At 49.0% G+C, this 14,241-nt stretch overlaps 1 protein-coding gene across 1 annotated transcript in view; it reads right to left on the bottom strand.

Moving 5' to 3' along the window:
- Positions 1–13,686, bottom strand: part of grin2da (glutamate receptor, ionotropic, N-methyl D-aspartate 2D, a) — a gene marked incomplete at both ends in the record, with an annotated part of 247,265 nt that extends 233,579 nt beyond the window's left edge. Inside the window, 2 exons of the mRNA XM_083925228.1 lie at positions 13,018–13,184; positions 13,534–13,686. Of these exons, the coding sequence (XP_083781354.1) occupies positions 13,018–13,184; positions 13,534–13,686 (320 nt within the window). The remainder of the gene's footprint in view (positions 1–13,017; positions 13,185–13,533) is intronic.
- Between the last annotated feature and the right edge of the window lie 555 nt (positions 13,687–14,241).

Raw genomic sequence — 14,241 nt, 5'->3', positions numbered from 1 at the left:
ATGATTCTCATGCGTCATTATGAAATATGAGTTTCAGTCGACACAAATATGGAGATACAGCTCCAAAGCAATTTCTAGAAGGGTGGTGTTAATAAGAGTTTGCACATATTTGTTTCTGGTCGCATCTACATTCAGCACAGACTGGATATTTTGACCTTTGTATAATGTCTCTCCAATAGCCCAGAGTCTATGAATTTCTGTTTTCAAGTCTAAACACTCATTTTACCATCACAAAACTGTACTTTTAAATAGCCATATAATTGGAGTCACCCTCAGCCACTGCAGTGGTGTGTGTTTGCTGCTAACTGTGTCAGAACTCTTGGGTGTCTTGTATCGATTTGGTTTTAATCATATGGCCATTTATAAGCTCGACATATTGATCATGTTGCAAAAGTTAACTCTGGGAACTTCTTATTTTGCTTCTTCTGTCGTCCAGAGAAAGAGATGACTCTTGCTGGCAGTGACACAAATTACACAAAGTGTTTAGCTTGCCACGGGCAAAATTACTGCTTTGACTTTACACTTGATCCAGAAATCGATACTGCTAGTGCCATTAGAGAGACAAAAGCACACACACAGGTCTTACTTTGAAAAGTCTTATCACTTTCTCCACAGAACAAAATCACCCTGCAACTAAAGTCTATATTTTGGGCATCACAGGATGTTGTGCTGCATCATAGATCATTATGTAGAGGTTCTGCTGCATGCACTCATTTCTAACACGGCTCATTCGTTCAAGTGCACTCATTTTGGCCTCGGTATAACCACAGTTGTCCTCCTTCAGCCACAGAGCAGCTGGGGGCAAGGTTCTTACGTGCCTGCACCTCGGCACTAGTCTTTAAGCGAGGGGAAAGTGTTACTCATTCAGCTTCTCCCACCGGGCCTGTGCAGGGATTCGAACCCTTCCTAATTGACTACATTGCATTCACTGCAGCGTAGTCACTGCAACCTTTAGAGGCAGCGTGAGGTGAGGCTCTTGTCTAAACTGAGCCCTGAGCCTCTGACAGTGGGAAGAGTCCCAAAGGCATTTTCTCAACAGCATATCAGAAATTGCCTCCCTCTCCAAAGCTCCTCGAACAATATTCAGTTCGGATTTTAGGAGAGAAGGCTATTCAGGCAGGCTGCAGGCTTATAGCCTACAAAGTCAAAACATACAGTGGCTGCAGGGTAATAGGCAGTGGAGGCTGAGCTGAGCTGACTGGGTGGCTGAAAAGAAAAGAATGAGGGAGGGGGAAAGCATCGGGAAAGGGTATTTAGGAGGTGGGGTGAGGAACAAGACCAAAAGAAATTAGAGGAAGAGCAATCCTCAAGTGACGCAACACTACAGGTGCAGAATGCCCCTTAACCTCAGTATCCCGTCTTTGCTCTTCATGCTTTTTCTCCTCATTCGCCCTCTGTTGCTCCCCAGTGCTCTTGCCTCTGAGCGCTACACCAGGTGGGGGGCTACAGGTGCACCAACCAAATCTCTCACCTCCCTCCCTCCTCAGCAGGCTCGAGCCACATTAATCCACTGATGTAGCTGTACAGAGACAGGCCGTCTGCTGAGCCCCTGGATAGTTAGCTTCAAATCCAGAATGTTCTGCTGAACGTCCTTTTGTTTTTCACCCTTTTGTCTTTCTCCTCCTCCTCCTTCTGTTGCCTCTTTCTTACCGCTGCTGCCTGTTTTACGTGATCCGTGACACGTTTTTCTTCAGATATCTCATGTGACTGCTTGGATAATCCCGAGTGAGGGATTAGCGTGACATCTGACCCAGACAGTAGGAAAAAAACAAAGATGAAGTGCAGCTCCACCCTGCGTACTGAGACACCTTTCCTCTGAGAACATTTTGTGCTGCTGTTCGTGATACCTTGTGTCAGAACGCAGGTGACACAGCAGCCGATGGATTTATGTTTGCTGAGCAGCAGCAACCCTAAATAGCTCTCAGTATAATGCAGAAATGTAATTACTTTCCCTTTGTGTTAATAAAACACAGTTTGTGTGCGTTGATTGAGGCACCGTGCAAATGTGATGCCCTGGTTTTAAACCGGGCCCAGAAGTGTTGCTTCTCCTAATCCCTCACTCTCTCTGTCTACCTTGAATTTGCCACAAAGGAGAGTTTTAACAAAACAAAGAACGCCATGCGATTGGTAGAAAATCGGCCGTGTTCTCAGAGGAGCCCATTTATCATTTATAACAGCTGTGCACAGAATGTATTATTGGATTACTGGATGAGTGGATGATTGAAACAATGGCCGACAGCACCCCTCATTAACACTGATTTGGTGATTTGCAGTGTTTAGAGGTTAAAGTAGACTAAAGTTCTTGTCGGTAGATTATTTTTTTAACGCCTTTACAGAGAAAGTCATTAGAAACATGAGACTTCTGCTAGAAAAGAAGATTAGAGAAGAGGATATGATGAGCTCTGGTAACCGGACGTCTCCTTCGTTAAAGAAGTGTGCAGAGGTCCGTACAGCTCACGTCCTTTTCTGGTACTTTGATGAAGGTAAACGTAGTGAACGGCCACCGCGCGCAATGCAGAACAGATACGGGGCACATATGAGTGAGAAGATCGGATTCAGGTCACTTGGAACCACGGTGTGAACGTAGCCTACGTCCAATACTCCATCGTTAGACAGGACGACCGGTACACCGGGTAAAAGAAGAGGGAACGTAAAGCAGCGAGAGGAGGCGGTAGAGAGAGCGAAGACAATTTTACTAAACAAATTTCGACCGCGTACACATTTGCATCCGCAGCCCTCCTCGTCTACATGCCAAGTATCTTCTCGGGGCGGGAAAATAACACACACTCGAGCACCGCCGCTGGAAAAACTCCCGGGGGAAAAAATTTCAAATTAACGGTTCAAAAAACGACACGTTGGTGAAAGATGTCGCCCGTCTCCTCGGCTTCTCTGCGGCTTTTGTTTGTCCAAACAAGGGCAAATTATATTTTACTGGTATAATTATATACAAGTATTTTATTCTAATACTCCCGTCGTAAAGATTCATGTCAGTCTTGTGTGAACGCCATTATTGTAGATTAAAACAGTGTGGGGGGGTTCTTTCACCCGCTGCTCCCACCCGCCTGCTGGAAACACACACACACACACTCCTAACATTGTAACGCGTCCACCAAATGGCATATGTTCGCTCGGCGTGCATTGATTTACTTTGACGCTGCAGCATCTTGTCTCTCACAGTTCACAGCCACTGGCTCCTTTCCACCGCCATCTCCTCTAGCGGCCCTCTGATATCTCCCTACGTCTATTGTCCCCCCGTCTGTCCTCGTCTTTATCTCTTCCCTTCTCCCCTTTGTGCCTTCCTCTGTTTTATCCTTTCCTCTGCTCTTTCCTTTCCCTCTTCTTCCTTCTCCCCTTCTTTAATTTCTCCTTCCCTGTCCTCATTCTTCTTCCTCTCCACCGCCTTCCTCCTCCACCCCACACACCAATCACTCCCGATCTGACATCGCAGGCTGCTGGTGCACTTAGTTTCATCTCCACACTGTTGACGCTGGCCCGAGTCCTGCATCAGATATGCTGAAGGAGAGAGTGTGTGTGTGCGTGTGCGTGTGTGTGTGTGTGTGTGTGTGTGTGTGTGTGTGTGTGTGTAAGAGGGGCTGGGACACAGCGGGTGGAGGGGGGAGTCATGTCCAGGCGTGATGAAACACACCTAGGGATGAATGCAAGTCCATTCATCTCCTTGTTCTCAGGCATCCATTCACAGAGGCTGATAGAGCGCGCTGATAAAGAGCAGAGCAGATATGAATGGTTTCGACTGTGAGAGGGAGAGAACGGAGGAATGAGGAAGGAGGAAGTATGAATAAAAGAGCGAGGGAGGGAGGAAATGAAGAAAGCTAGTTGGGGGGGACGGAGGGGACAGTTGTTGAGTTAATCATAGAAAAGAAAGAAGGAACTATGGATCTGATCAGGGGGGAAAGACATCGATTGAAAGGAGGGGGAAGAGGATAATGAAGGAGAAGAGGAGGGAAGAAAACAAAGGAAGAAAACAAAAAGGAAATGAAGGGGGGTTGAGGAATAGTATTAGAAAGTAAGGAGAAACGGAAAAGAGACTGAGTCAAGGTGGAAGAAGAAGAAGAAGAAGGGGATGGAAGGAAGGAAGGAAGGAAGGAAGGAAGGAAGGAAGGAAGGAAGGAAGGAAAGGTGAAAGGGTACAGGACGTTGGACGAGTCTAAGGGCGCACTCACACTGTGCCTCCGTACCGTGCCCAAACAGGTTTCTCGGGTAAAGTCTGGATCCTTTGACCAGTGTGAGTGCAACCGCACCATGCCTAGCTGCGGTACGCTTGCCGTCCACGGCCCGTTTGGGAGAGGTGGGCTTTTGTAAAGCACGTTTGCACGTGTACGAGCACGAGCGTGCGCACGTGTACGAGCACGAGGCCTACGGTGGTTCTGAGGTCATTTCCTGTGCACCTGTTGGGACATAGAAAAAAGAAGGAGGGACCATGCGCGGACATTTCAAACAATGGCGGTGAAAGGTTCACGTTGGTGTGATGCGGAGGTGGAGTGTTTACTGCAGATTTGGTCGATGAAAAGATTCGACAAAACAGTCGACAAGACGCACAAAAACTCAGAGGTCTACGGAAAGATCTGGAAACAAAGCCACGCATCGCCATGACGTCATCAATGCGTGTGACATGTTACGGCGTGATGACGTATAGGCAGCTAGAAGCATTCGCCGAGGCCCAGGTAGTGTGAGTACAAACGGGCCTGGAGGGGGGGGACAAGGACCCTAAAGCCCGGGACACGGTGTGGAAGGACAGTGTGAGTGCGCCCTAAATGAGAAAGGAAGTGATGATTAAACAGGAAGGGATGAAGGACTACGCTGTGAGGATGAATGTGGGGAAGAAGTGAGGAATGATGGAGAGAAGGAAGGAAAGCTGAACGTGAAACCAAAGGGGACAGGGAACAGGAGCAAGGAAGAAGAAGAGACACGTGGTCTGAGGAAGAAACGAGAAGGAAGGACTGAGGAATGATAAAAAAAGCAAAAAGGAAGAAGATGTGGAAGACGAAAGAAATGAAGGATGAAAGGTCACTGGAAAGTAAAACGAGCGAACCAAGGGAATGGAAGTAATCAGGAGGAAGAGGAATACAGAAATATATAGAGGGAAATAAAAAGGAAGGAAAGTGTGGAGGACACAGAGGGAAGACAGGGTGGGAGGAAGAAGAGCAGGAAGTCTAGGGACAAAGAGACAGAGGAAGGAATGTTGTTATTGTTAAGCTGAGTTTGTTTTGCTTAATTCTGCTGCTATAGGCCGAGTCTGCCGGGGGCTAACCCTGTTCCTGATCCTCTGAGCTTCTCTCCTCTCTGTCTGTATCATTCATGTCTCATCAATGCATGTTACTAACTCAACTTCTTCCCCGGAGCTGTTTGTGCTTTGTTGTCTCTCAGGTCTCTGCTGATGGTGGTGGTGCCTGCTGCCGTGGTCCTGTGTGCAGGTCTCTGCTGATGGTGGTGGTGCCTGCTGCCGTGGTCCTGTGAGCAGGTCTCTGCTGATGGTGGTGGTGCCTGCTGCCGTGGTCCTGTGTGCAGGTCTCTGCTGATGGTGGTGGTGCCTGCTGCCGTGGTCCTGTATGACGCTTCCTGCTGCTGTTATAATCTAACATTTTAGCTGTGCTTGTTTCTACTATTCTGCTGTATTAATACGTCATATTCACGTTACTATAGATATTGTTATAGTTAGGGGAAGTGTGTCTGTCTCTGTCTTTGTCTCTCTCTGTCCATCTGTCCGTCTTTTCTCTCTCTCTCTCTCTCCTTCTCTTCCTCTCTCCGGTGCAGACAGATGTGCGTCCTCCACAGAGCTGGGTCTGTCTGACGTTCCTGTCTGTTATAGTGAAGGTTTTCAACGCCACCGTTCTCTACGGGGGAATTGTTGGGTCTGTGTAAATCATAAATAAGTCATAGAGTGTGGTCTTTACCTACTCTGTAAAGTGTCCTGAGATAACTTTTGTTATGATTTGGCACTATAAATAAAACTGAATTTAATTGAAGTAGGGAAGATGAAGCGAAAGGAAACAGAGGAGGAGTGGAGGATGGAAGTGAGGAGAGACTGTGTGTGACTGTGTGACGGGCAAGTATCATCAGAGACCAGAGGCTGATGGAAGTTATTAGAAAGGAAGAAAGAGGGGGAGAAGAGACAAAAGAAAGGGGGATAAGGAAGATAGGAATACAGAAACAAGTGGAAGATGGAAGGTACAAAAGTTTAAATAGAGAAGATCGGTGGAAAAACGGGAATAGAAGAAGAAGAGAATGAGGAGGAGACGTCAAAAGGGCAGAGCAACAAAAAGAGAAGAGAGGGAGCAAGAGAGAAATGAAGGGGAGATGAAAGAAGTGAAGAAGGGAGGGCGTCTGAAGGGAGAGGACGCGAAAACAAATCAAATAAACCAAAGAGAATCTGAATTATGTCCAGTAGATCGAAAAAAAAAAACACCCAAAATGGCTGAACTCGTGCCTTTGATGGATATGATGTCACTCCCACGCGCACGTGGGGAGAGAGAGTGTGTTTCAGCGACGCTCGGGGATTATGTGAATGAAACGAAGTATTCAGACGGCTCAGCGTCACAATTCAATGTGTGCGATTGTGGCGAAGAGAGGGAGACGAAGGGACGGAGGGCGAGAGGAGAAGACTGACAACAGAGAGAGAGAGAGAGAGAGACAGAGAGAGAGAGAGAGAGGGGAGCGCCAGCCTTCAGTCACTCTGTCGCTCTGCCTGTCTGTCTGCCTGTCTGTCGCTCTGCCTGTCGCTCTGCCTGTCTGTCTGCCTGTCTGTCGCTCTGCCTGTCGCTCTGTCTGTCTGTCGCTCTGCCTGTCTGTCTGTCTGTCTGCCTGCCTGTCTGTCTGTCTGTCTGTCGCTCTGCCTGTCTGTCTGTCTGTCTGCCTGCCTGTCTGTCTGTCTGTCTGTCGCTCTGCCTGTCTGTCTGTCTGTCTGCCTGTCGCTCTGCCTGCCTGCCTGCCTGTCTGCCTGTATGTCTGTCGCTCTGCCTGTCTGTCGCTCTGTCTGTCTGTCGCTCTGTCTGTCTGTAGCTCTGTCTGCCTGTCTGTCTGTCGCTCTGCCTGTCTGTCTGTTGCTCTGCCTGCCTGTCTGTCTGCCTGTCTGTCGCTCTGCCTGTCTGTCTCTCTGCCTGCCTGTCTGCCTGTCGCTCTGCTTTGCCGCCACTACGCTGTGATGGATTGCGGGAAGTGATGACACATGACAACTTCTCCTGCTGTATTCACACACACCACACACACACACACACACACACACACACACACACACACACACACACACACACACACACACACACACACACACACACACACACACACACACACACACACACACACACACACACACACACACACACACACACACACACACACACACACACACACACACACACACACGGGGGTTTGATACCACCTCTCTTTTCATTTCCTCTCCCTCTCTTGTTTTATTCCCTCCCCCCGTGACTCATTGCTCCCGTGCGTTTCTCCCCTTCGCTCCCTCCTTTTACAGGTGGACACGCCGCAGCCGACACCGAGACATGTCTGTCTGATAACCAGGTTCACGCACCGCAAATAAAACAAGCCACCAGCTGCTGTCAAACCCCGTTGGCTTTACAATTTCCTCAAACAATCTGTCGAAAGTCTAAATGTCACCGTGGCAGTTTGAGGGGAAAAGTAGGATTAAGAAGAATGTGGGTGTTATTTTTGTCGTTTTGACTCATAAACTGATAATTGTGAGATCTGGGAACACGGTAATGCATTAAAAACTGCATCTGATGGGAACACAAGAGTGAGAGTGACTGCATTTGGAGGTCAAATGTAAAGATAATGCACCTGAAACTGTGCACATGCAGGACCCATGCAGGTCAGAGCGGCGTGGAGCGGCAAGCATCATCTTGCAGTTCTCTAAACTAAAAGTTGCTGCCCTCAGCTTCACACTCGATCAGTCTCCGTCTGTCTCGTCTCAAAGAGCTGCAAATCTTCGCTCTCTTTTCTCCCATTCATCTGTTTGGACCTCTGTCTGCAGCGAGTGGAAGCTAATGGAGGGTTCGTTAGCCAAGTTAGCGTAGTGACATAGAGCCGGATAGAAACACACCAGGGACAAACGGATGGAAGAACCAACAAAAGGGTCTTCACATTGGATAATTATCAAATACAGAGGCAAACAGAGGTGCAACAGGTTGCCATTCATCTCATCTTATCTCATCTTCAGCCTCTTATCCGGGGTCGGGTCGCGGGGGCAGCAGCTTTAGCAGGGGACCCCAAACTTCCCTTTCCCGGGCCACATTAACCAGCTCTAACTGGGGGATCCCGAGGCGTTCCCAGCTCAGTGAGGAGATCTAATCTCTCCACCTGGTCCTGGGTCTTCCCCGAGGCCTCCTCCCGGCTGGACGTGCCTGGAACACCTCCCTAGGGAGGCCCCCAGGGTTCATCCTTACCAGATGATCCTGAACCATCTCAACTGGCTCCTTTCAATGCAAAGGAGCAGCGGCTCTACTCCGAGTTCCTCACGGATGCTGAACTTCTCCCCCTCTCTCTCAGGGAGACTCCAGCCCCCCTCCTGAGGAAACACATTTCGGCCGCTTGTACCCGCGACCTGGTTCTTTCGGTCATGACCCAGCTTTCATGACCACATTGAGAATGGAAACCCCAAACACATGTTTGCTCCCCCAAAATCCAGGTATGTAGCGTGGTCTAAGAGCTAGCATTCTGGTAATGTGGAAGAAACACTCTTGTATTGTATTTGTTTGTAGTTCTTTAAACCAATCCCAATCATGTTTGGTGGCGCTAAGCCCCCGATGCAGCGACCGCACCCTCGCAAAACCAAACACGGAAGGAGTGTTAGACCAAAACTGTGCATCCAGAAAAACAGGCTAAGAAAGGACCAACTTAACACAAATGCTGTCTGACATGGAGGTCGACAACCCCCCAAACAACCAACCACGCTTGTTCTGCAAAGCTGTCTCCTGCTCCAGCTCGACTATAAAAAGCACTTCAATTAAATGTGGGAAGAGCTGATAGTTCAACGTCCAAAGGGATTCCCCCAGCGAAAGTGATTTAACTTCAACAAGCTACAACATGTGGAAAACAGCATGGAGACACTGGGGAACGGGGAAAACTAACTGTCCAAGCGTTCAGTGCAACTCTAACGCAAGACAAGAACCTCAATACGGGATGACTTTGCAGAATCCCAAATCACATTTAACGGTGTTATTTTGAAATGATCGCTCTTCATAACATCTGTGCATGGCAACAGAGTGCAGTAATGTGGACTGAAATCAAACTGCAGCTCCTACAGGAAACTTGGCTGACCTCCACACCCTTACATTCTGCCTTGGGCACACTACTTCCTGCTCTGGAAATAAATCGTTAGGTAGCGATTTGTCCACTTTGGGCGTAATTCATTGAGCCCCTGTGCCCTTTATGGAAACACTGCATTGCATTTTTCTCCACTCAGTCAAGTTGTTCTCTTCGTCGGTCACCATCTTTACTTTCGGAGGTGGAAACACTTTAGTGTATCTGAAACTCAGCTTGTAGCCAAAGGCAACTTGGAGTAGCGCATCTTTCAAACACATCTCCGGGACCTTAGCGGGCAGAGTTGGTAAGGTAATAATGAAATGTGTAATCGTTGCCTCTCTAGGCGTAGTTTGCAAGTTATGATCAAAGTGTGTAACGCGTGGAGCTTGTCTCTGCTGCGTCAGTGCAACATATCCAGAGTTAGTAGTAAAGTTGCATAATGCGCTACAGAGAGACACTTTTGAACGGGTACTATTTGGCTTTAAAGAGATATTTTGCTGATATTAAACCAGCTCTGTGTCATGGCAGTGTGTGCACATGGATGATGTTTGGCTTCCCTCCGTGGCCGCAGCACACTCCTGCTCCTGCTCGGAGCATCGGAGGTCCGTAGAGTGTCCTATGGATCAGCCAGGTGATGCAAATGAAGGGACACGAGCTACTGTGCCATGACATAGAGCTGCTTTAAAATTGGCCCCCTGTTGTAGCCAGTTTTGATTTTGATCGGTGTCGCCTGTGCATCTGAGCAAAGGCAGGTAATCACCTTCACGTACGTTACAAAGGGGGTGGAATAAAGGAGAGTAGGAAATCACAGTTTGTCAGAATCAGAACCAGAAATCCTTTAATAATCCCAGGGGGAAATGGTTTTCTTTGCTGGTTTTGTCATGTTTTTAGATTTACCTTTGTTTTGATATCATGCATTAAGTGCACCCGCCATTAGGTGTTTTTTAGTTACATGTAGCATGAAGTACCGTATTTTCCGCACTATAAACGCAGCTAAAAACCTTCAAATGTCTCCAAAGCCGACAGTGCGCCTTATAATCCGGTGCGCCTTATAAATGGACCAATCTTGAGCCACAACAGGTCTCGCAACTACGGTGAGCAGCCGCCGACTCTATTTTCCCAGTAGAAGAAGTAACGCGCGGTGCATGTTGAGATATACGACTGCGTGAAGCGTGCCGTTTCATTTCCATGTGTGTGTTTGTGTAAAGAGCCCAAAATGGCTCCTGTTAAGAGACAAGCTTACGACGCAGAGTTTCAACTCAAGGCCATTAGTCACGCAGTAGAACACGGGAATAGAGCAGCAGCCAGAGCGTTTAACATGAACCAATCAATGGTGCCGAAGTGGAGGAAGCAACATAACTAAACAGAGTTTCCGAGGGAACAGAGCAAGATGGCAACAGTTGGAGGACAAACTTGAACAGTGGGTTGTTGAACAGAGAGCAGCAAGTAAAAGTGTCAGTACAATCACTATTCGACTGAAGGGAACAGTGCTAGACAATACTATCCAGCTGCAGACCCAGAGCACAAGCCCCTCTTGTGCTCTGGGTCTGCAGCTGGATGCTACTCGCGCTAGCACACGACCTTAACATCAATGAATTTAGAGGCGGTCCTTAACGTAACCCCAGCCTCGACTGTAGCGTCTGTTCTGTGCGCCTTATAATGCGGTGCGTCTTATATATGAAAAAAGATTCAAAATAAGACATTCATTGAAGGTGGGCCCTTATAATATGGTGCGCCTTATAATGTGGTGCGCCTTGTAGTGCGGAAAATACGGTAATTGTCAAGTGATCATTCTATGGTTGACATTTTTTGCCCCATCGTGAGTTGGAAATGACCCCGTGGCATCTTTTTGTTGTCCAATTGCCACTGCCATCAATTTAAGTGAGTTGACTGTGCGTTGATTTGTTATTTTAAAACTGTAGCTTGTTTGTGGATTTGGAGTAAAGGAGTCTGTCGTTGCCAGATCACAGGTGTGCTATTGGGGTAATCAGCTTTGAAAGTATGAGCCGTATATAGATTAACGGCGGTGCTCGCTGGCGGTTTAACAGGCCGTCTCTGAGGTTACGTCAAGGATCGTCACTTTTAAGGGCACTTTATATATCACGCTCAAAGCCACAGACACTGACAGCAGCTCTGGCCGCCATCTTTATCCTCTTGTTTCATTTTAAGGTCCCTGCCTGAGAAAAAGCCGTCCTTATCCACATCCCCTTTGAAGAAACGCTGCGTGGATGACCTGATGCACATGTGATGCCCGCCAAAATAAAAGGAAAGAATGAATATGGAATAAGCCTCGCAGCCTTCGAGGGTCTCAGCCAGGAAGACGCCATCTTTATCCATCACATCTTGTCAGGCTTGAGTACCTAACAAGAGATAAAAATGTCTGGATCGAGCCAAACAATCCATTGGCCTCACACACAGCGTCATGGAAACTCTGCTGCCTCAGCATCCATGGCCTCAAAATGGTGGAAGCAAAAGCAGTGCAGTCAAAAATGATTTTGTTCTACTACTACCAGGGGCACAAGGTCACACGAACATGTCCAAAGTGTCAGTCAACATAGAATATAGATCGCTGGCGTGCTCAGACAGGTCCTGTACAGCCCCAGTGTTTGTGGACACACTCATTTTTTTATGTTGTTGTGCGTTTGACGTCAGGCGCTTTCAGTGGAGGGAAGTGATTAGTGTCTGCGAGCATCTCAGCAAGGGAGGAAACCGTCTCTACACACTCAACTATTTGTTTCGAAGCATTTAACAGGTGGAAAAGACAAGAAAATAGGTCTGTGTGTGTGTGTGTCATCCATTACAGCAACGGCACCTCAGCAGAAACACTCACACATAAAGAACTGGGAGGGAGATGAATGTGTGTTTGCGCTACATGACTGGAAATTCAATTCAAACTGTTGAATCACACACACACGCACACACACACACACACACACACACACACACACACACATACACACTTAAAACTGCAGCATCATCAGTGCCAGTGGTGTTTTATTTTCCAGCACGCTTTGAGGAATTGTGTCTGTGTGAGTCGTGGAGGTGGAGGGTGGAGGGTGGAGGGGAGGTGGAAGGCGGAGGGAGTGCACGCTCCCAGCTCTGAATCCCAATTTTCCCCTGTCTGTCCTGGGGAGTGATCTTCACACACAGCCTGCTGCTTGCTGGTGCACCAGCTGCTGATATGCACACTGGTACACACTCTCTCTCTCTCACACACACACACACACACACACACACACATACACACACAGGAGGAGGACTGATCATGGTTCTGATAGCTGCCCTACAGCTAATAATACTGAAGGGAGGAGGAGGCGGAGGGGAGGGAGGGAGGGAGGGAGGGGAGGAAGAGGGAGGCTTTTGGGAGATGAGGAAGAGGAGGGAGGGGAGGGGGGGTCGGAGTGATGTGAGTCTCCTCGGTGCAGCCGCTGGAGAGGGCATAACGCACATATGCGCAACAACCGGTTGGGGAAATTGCAGAATGCAAATGCCTGCATACGGAGGAGATGGCAGGCGCGTGGGGAGGCACGTATGCGGGTTCTCAGGAATGTCACACCTGAGTCACATCCGCCCGCATCTGTCTGTCACTGACTCTAAGTTATGCACTGACTCCGTGCGCGAGGGGAGGGGAGACAGGGAGGGGTGGCGCACAGGTCCGTACACGTGTGTGTTTGCGAGTCTGGGTGCCATATCGTCGTGCACGCGCATCAATGACAGAGGGGTCAAAGCCCCGCGCACCCGGCCCGGCTGCGTCCTACCCCGAAGCCAGAGCAGAGCGCCCCGGGCTGCACAGCCATGCACAACGAGCCCCGGGGAGGAACGCAGCGGCGCGTCACATCCACCGGCCGGAACGTGAAGGGCAAAGCCGGAGACAGTTTGTCTGAGACGCGGCGCAACATTTTCACCTTCAGCGCAAAAGAGAGACAGGAGAACCAGAGGCAGACAGGAGAACCAGAGACAGAGACAGAGACAGGAGAACCAGAGGCAGACACAGGAGAACCAGAGGCAGAGACAGGAGAACCAGAGGCAGGAGAACCGGAGACAGGAGAACCAGAGGCAGAGACAGAGACAGGAGAACCACAGGCAGAGACAGAGACAGGAGAGGCAGAGACAGAGACAGGAGAACCAGAGGCAGGAGAACCAGAGGCAGAGGCAGGAGAACCAGAGGCAGGAGAACCGGAGACAGGAGAACCAGAGACCGGAGAACCAGAACCAGAGGCAGGAGAACCAGAGGCAGAGACCGGAGGGTCCGACGCGAGACCCGCAAAGAATGTACTCACTGTTCTCAGGAGCCCGACACTCTTCCTCCTCTTCTTCTTCCTCTTCTTCTCTCTTTGCTCTCCGCGTCTTCTCTCCGTGCACCACAATCCATCCGTCCATCCCTCCGCCGGACATTTCCTGCGGCATAAGAGCCCGATCGATCCTACTGTTGCGGGGTAATGTCCTCGGGATGAGACGGGAGCATGTCACACCCCCCGCAGCCACACACGCGCAAAAAAAGGGGCAGATAATCACGAGCACGCACAGTTTGGACCTTCTCCTCCACTCGGCGAGGCTACATGTTGCTGACTGCAACCTCTGTAGCCCTCCACTCACTCTCTCCTCTCCCGTTATTTTGTTAAAATTCAGTATGTACGCTCTGTCACCTAGCAACGTTTCTTTCTCTCCCTCCCTCCCTCTCTCTCTCTCTCTCTCTCTCTCCCTCCCTCTCTCTCTCTCTCCTCATCACTTCGTCGCGACACGTGTTGAATGCTAAACTAAGTTGCCCGGTGTGGGATGATTTCTCTCCATCTTTTGCCTGAACGTGAACCCTTTCCTCTTTCATTCATCTTTTTTTTACTCCATCCCTTTTCATGATGTCATCCCTCTCTCCCTCACCCGTCTCAGCCCTCCTCTCTCCCTCTTTTCCTGTCATCTCCTCTGTCCTGTCTCCTGCGTCCACAGCAGAGAAAGGGAAAGAGT

This window comes from Echiichthys vipera, assembly GCF_963691815.1.
Source record: "Echiichthys vipera genome assembly, chromosome: 13".
Classification (NCBI taxonomy): domain Eukaryota; kingdom Metazoa; phylum Chordata; class Actinopteri; order Perciformes; family Trachinidae; genus Echiichthys; species Echiichthys vipera.
The sequence above is the reverse complement of the archived record's forward strand: the minus strand, read 5'-3'. Positions and strand labels throughout refer to the sequence as shown.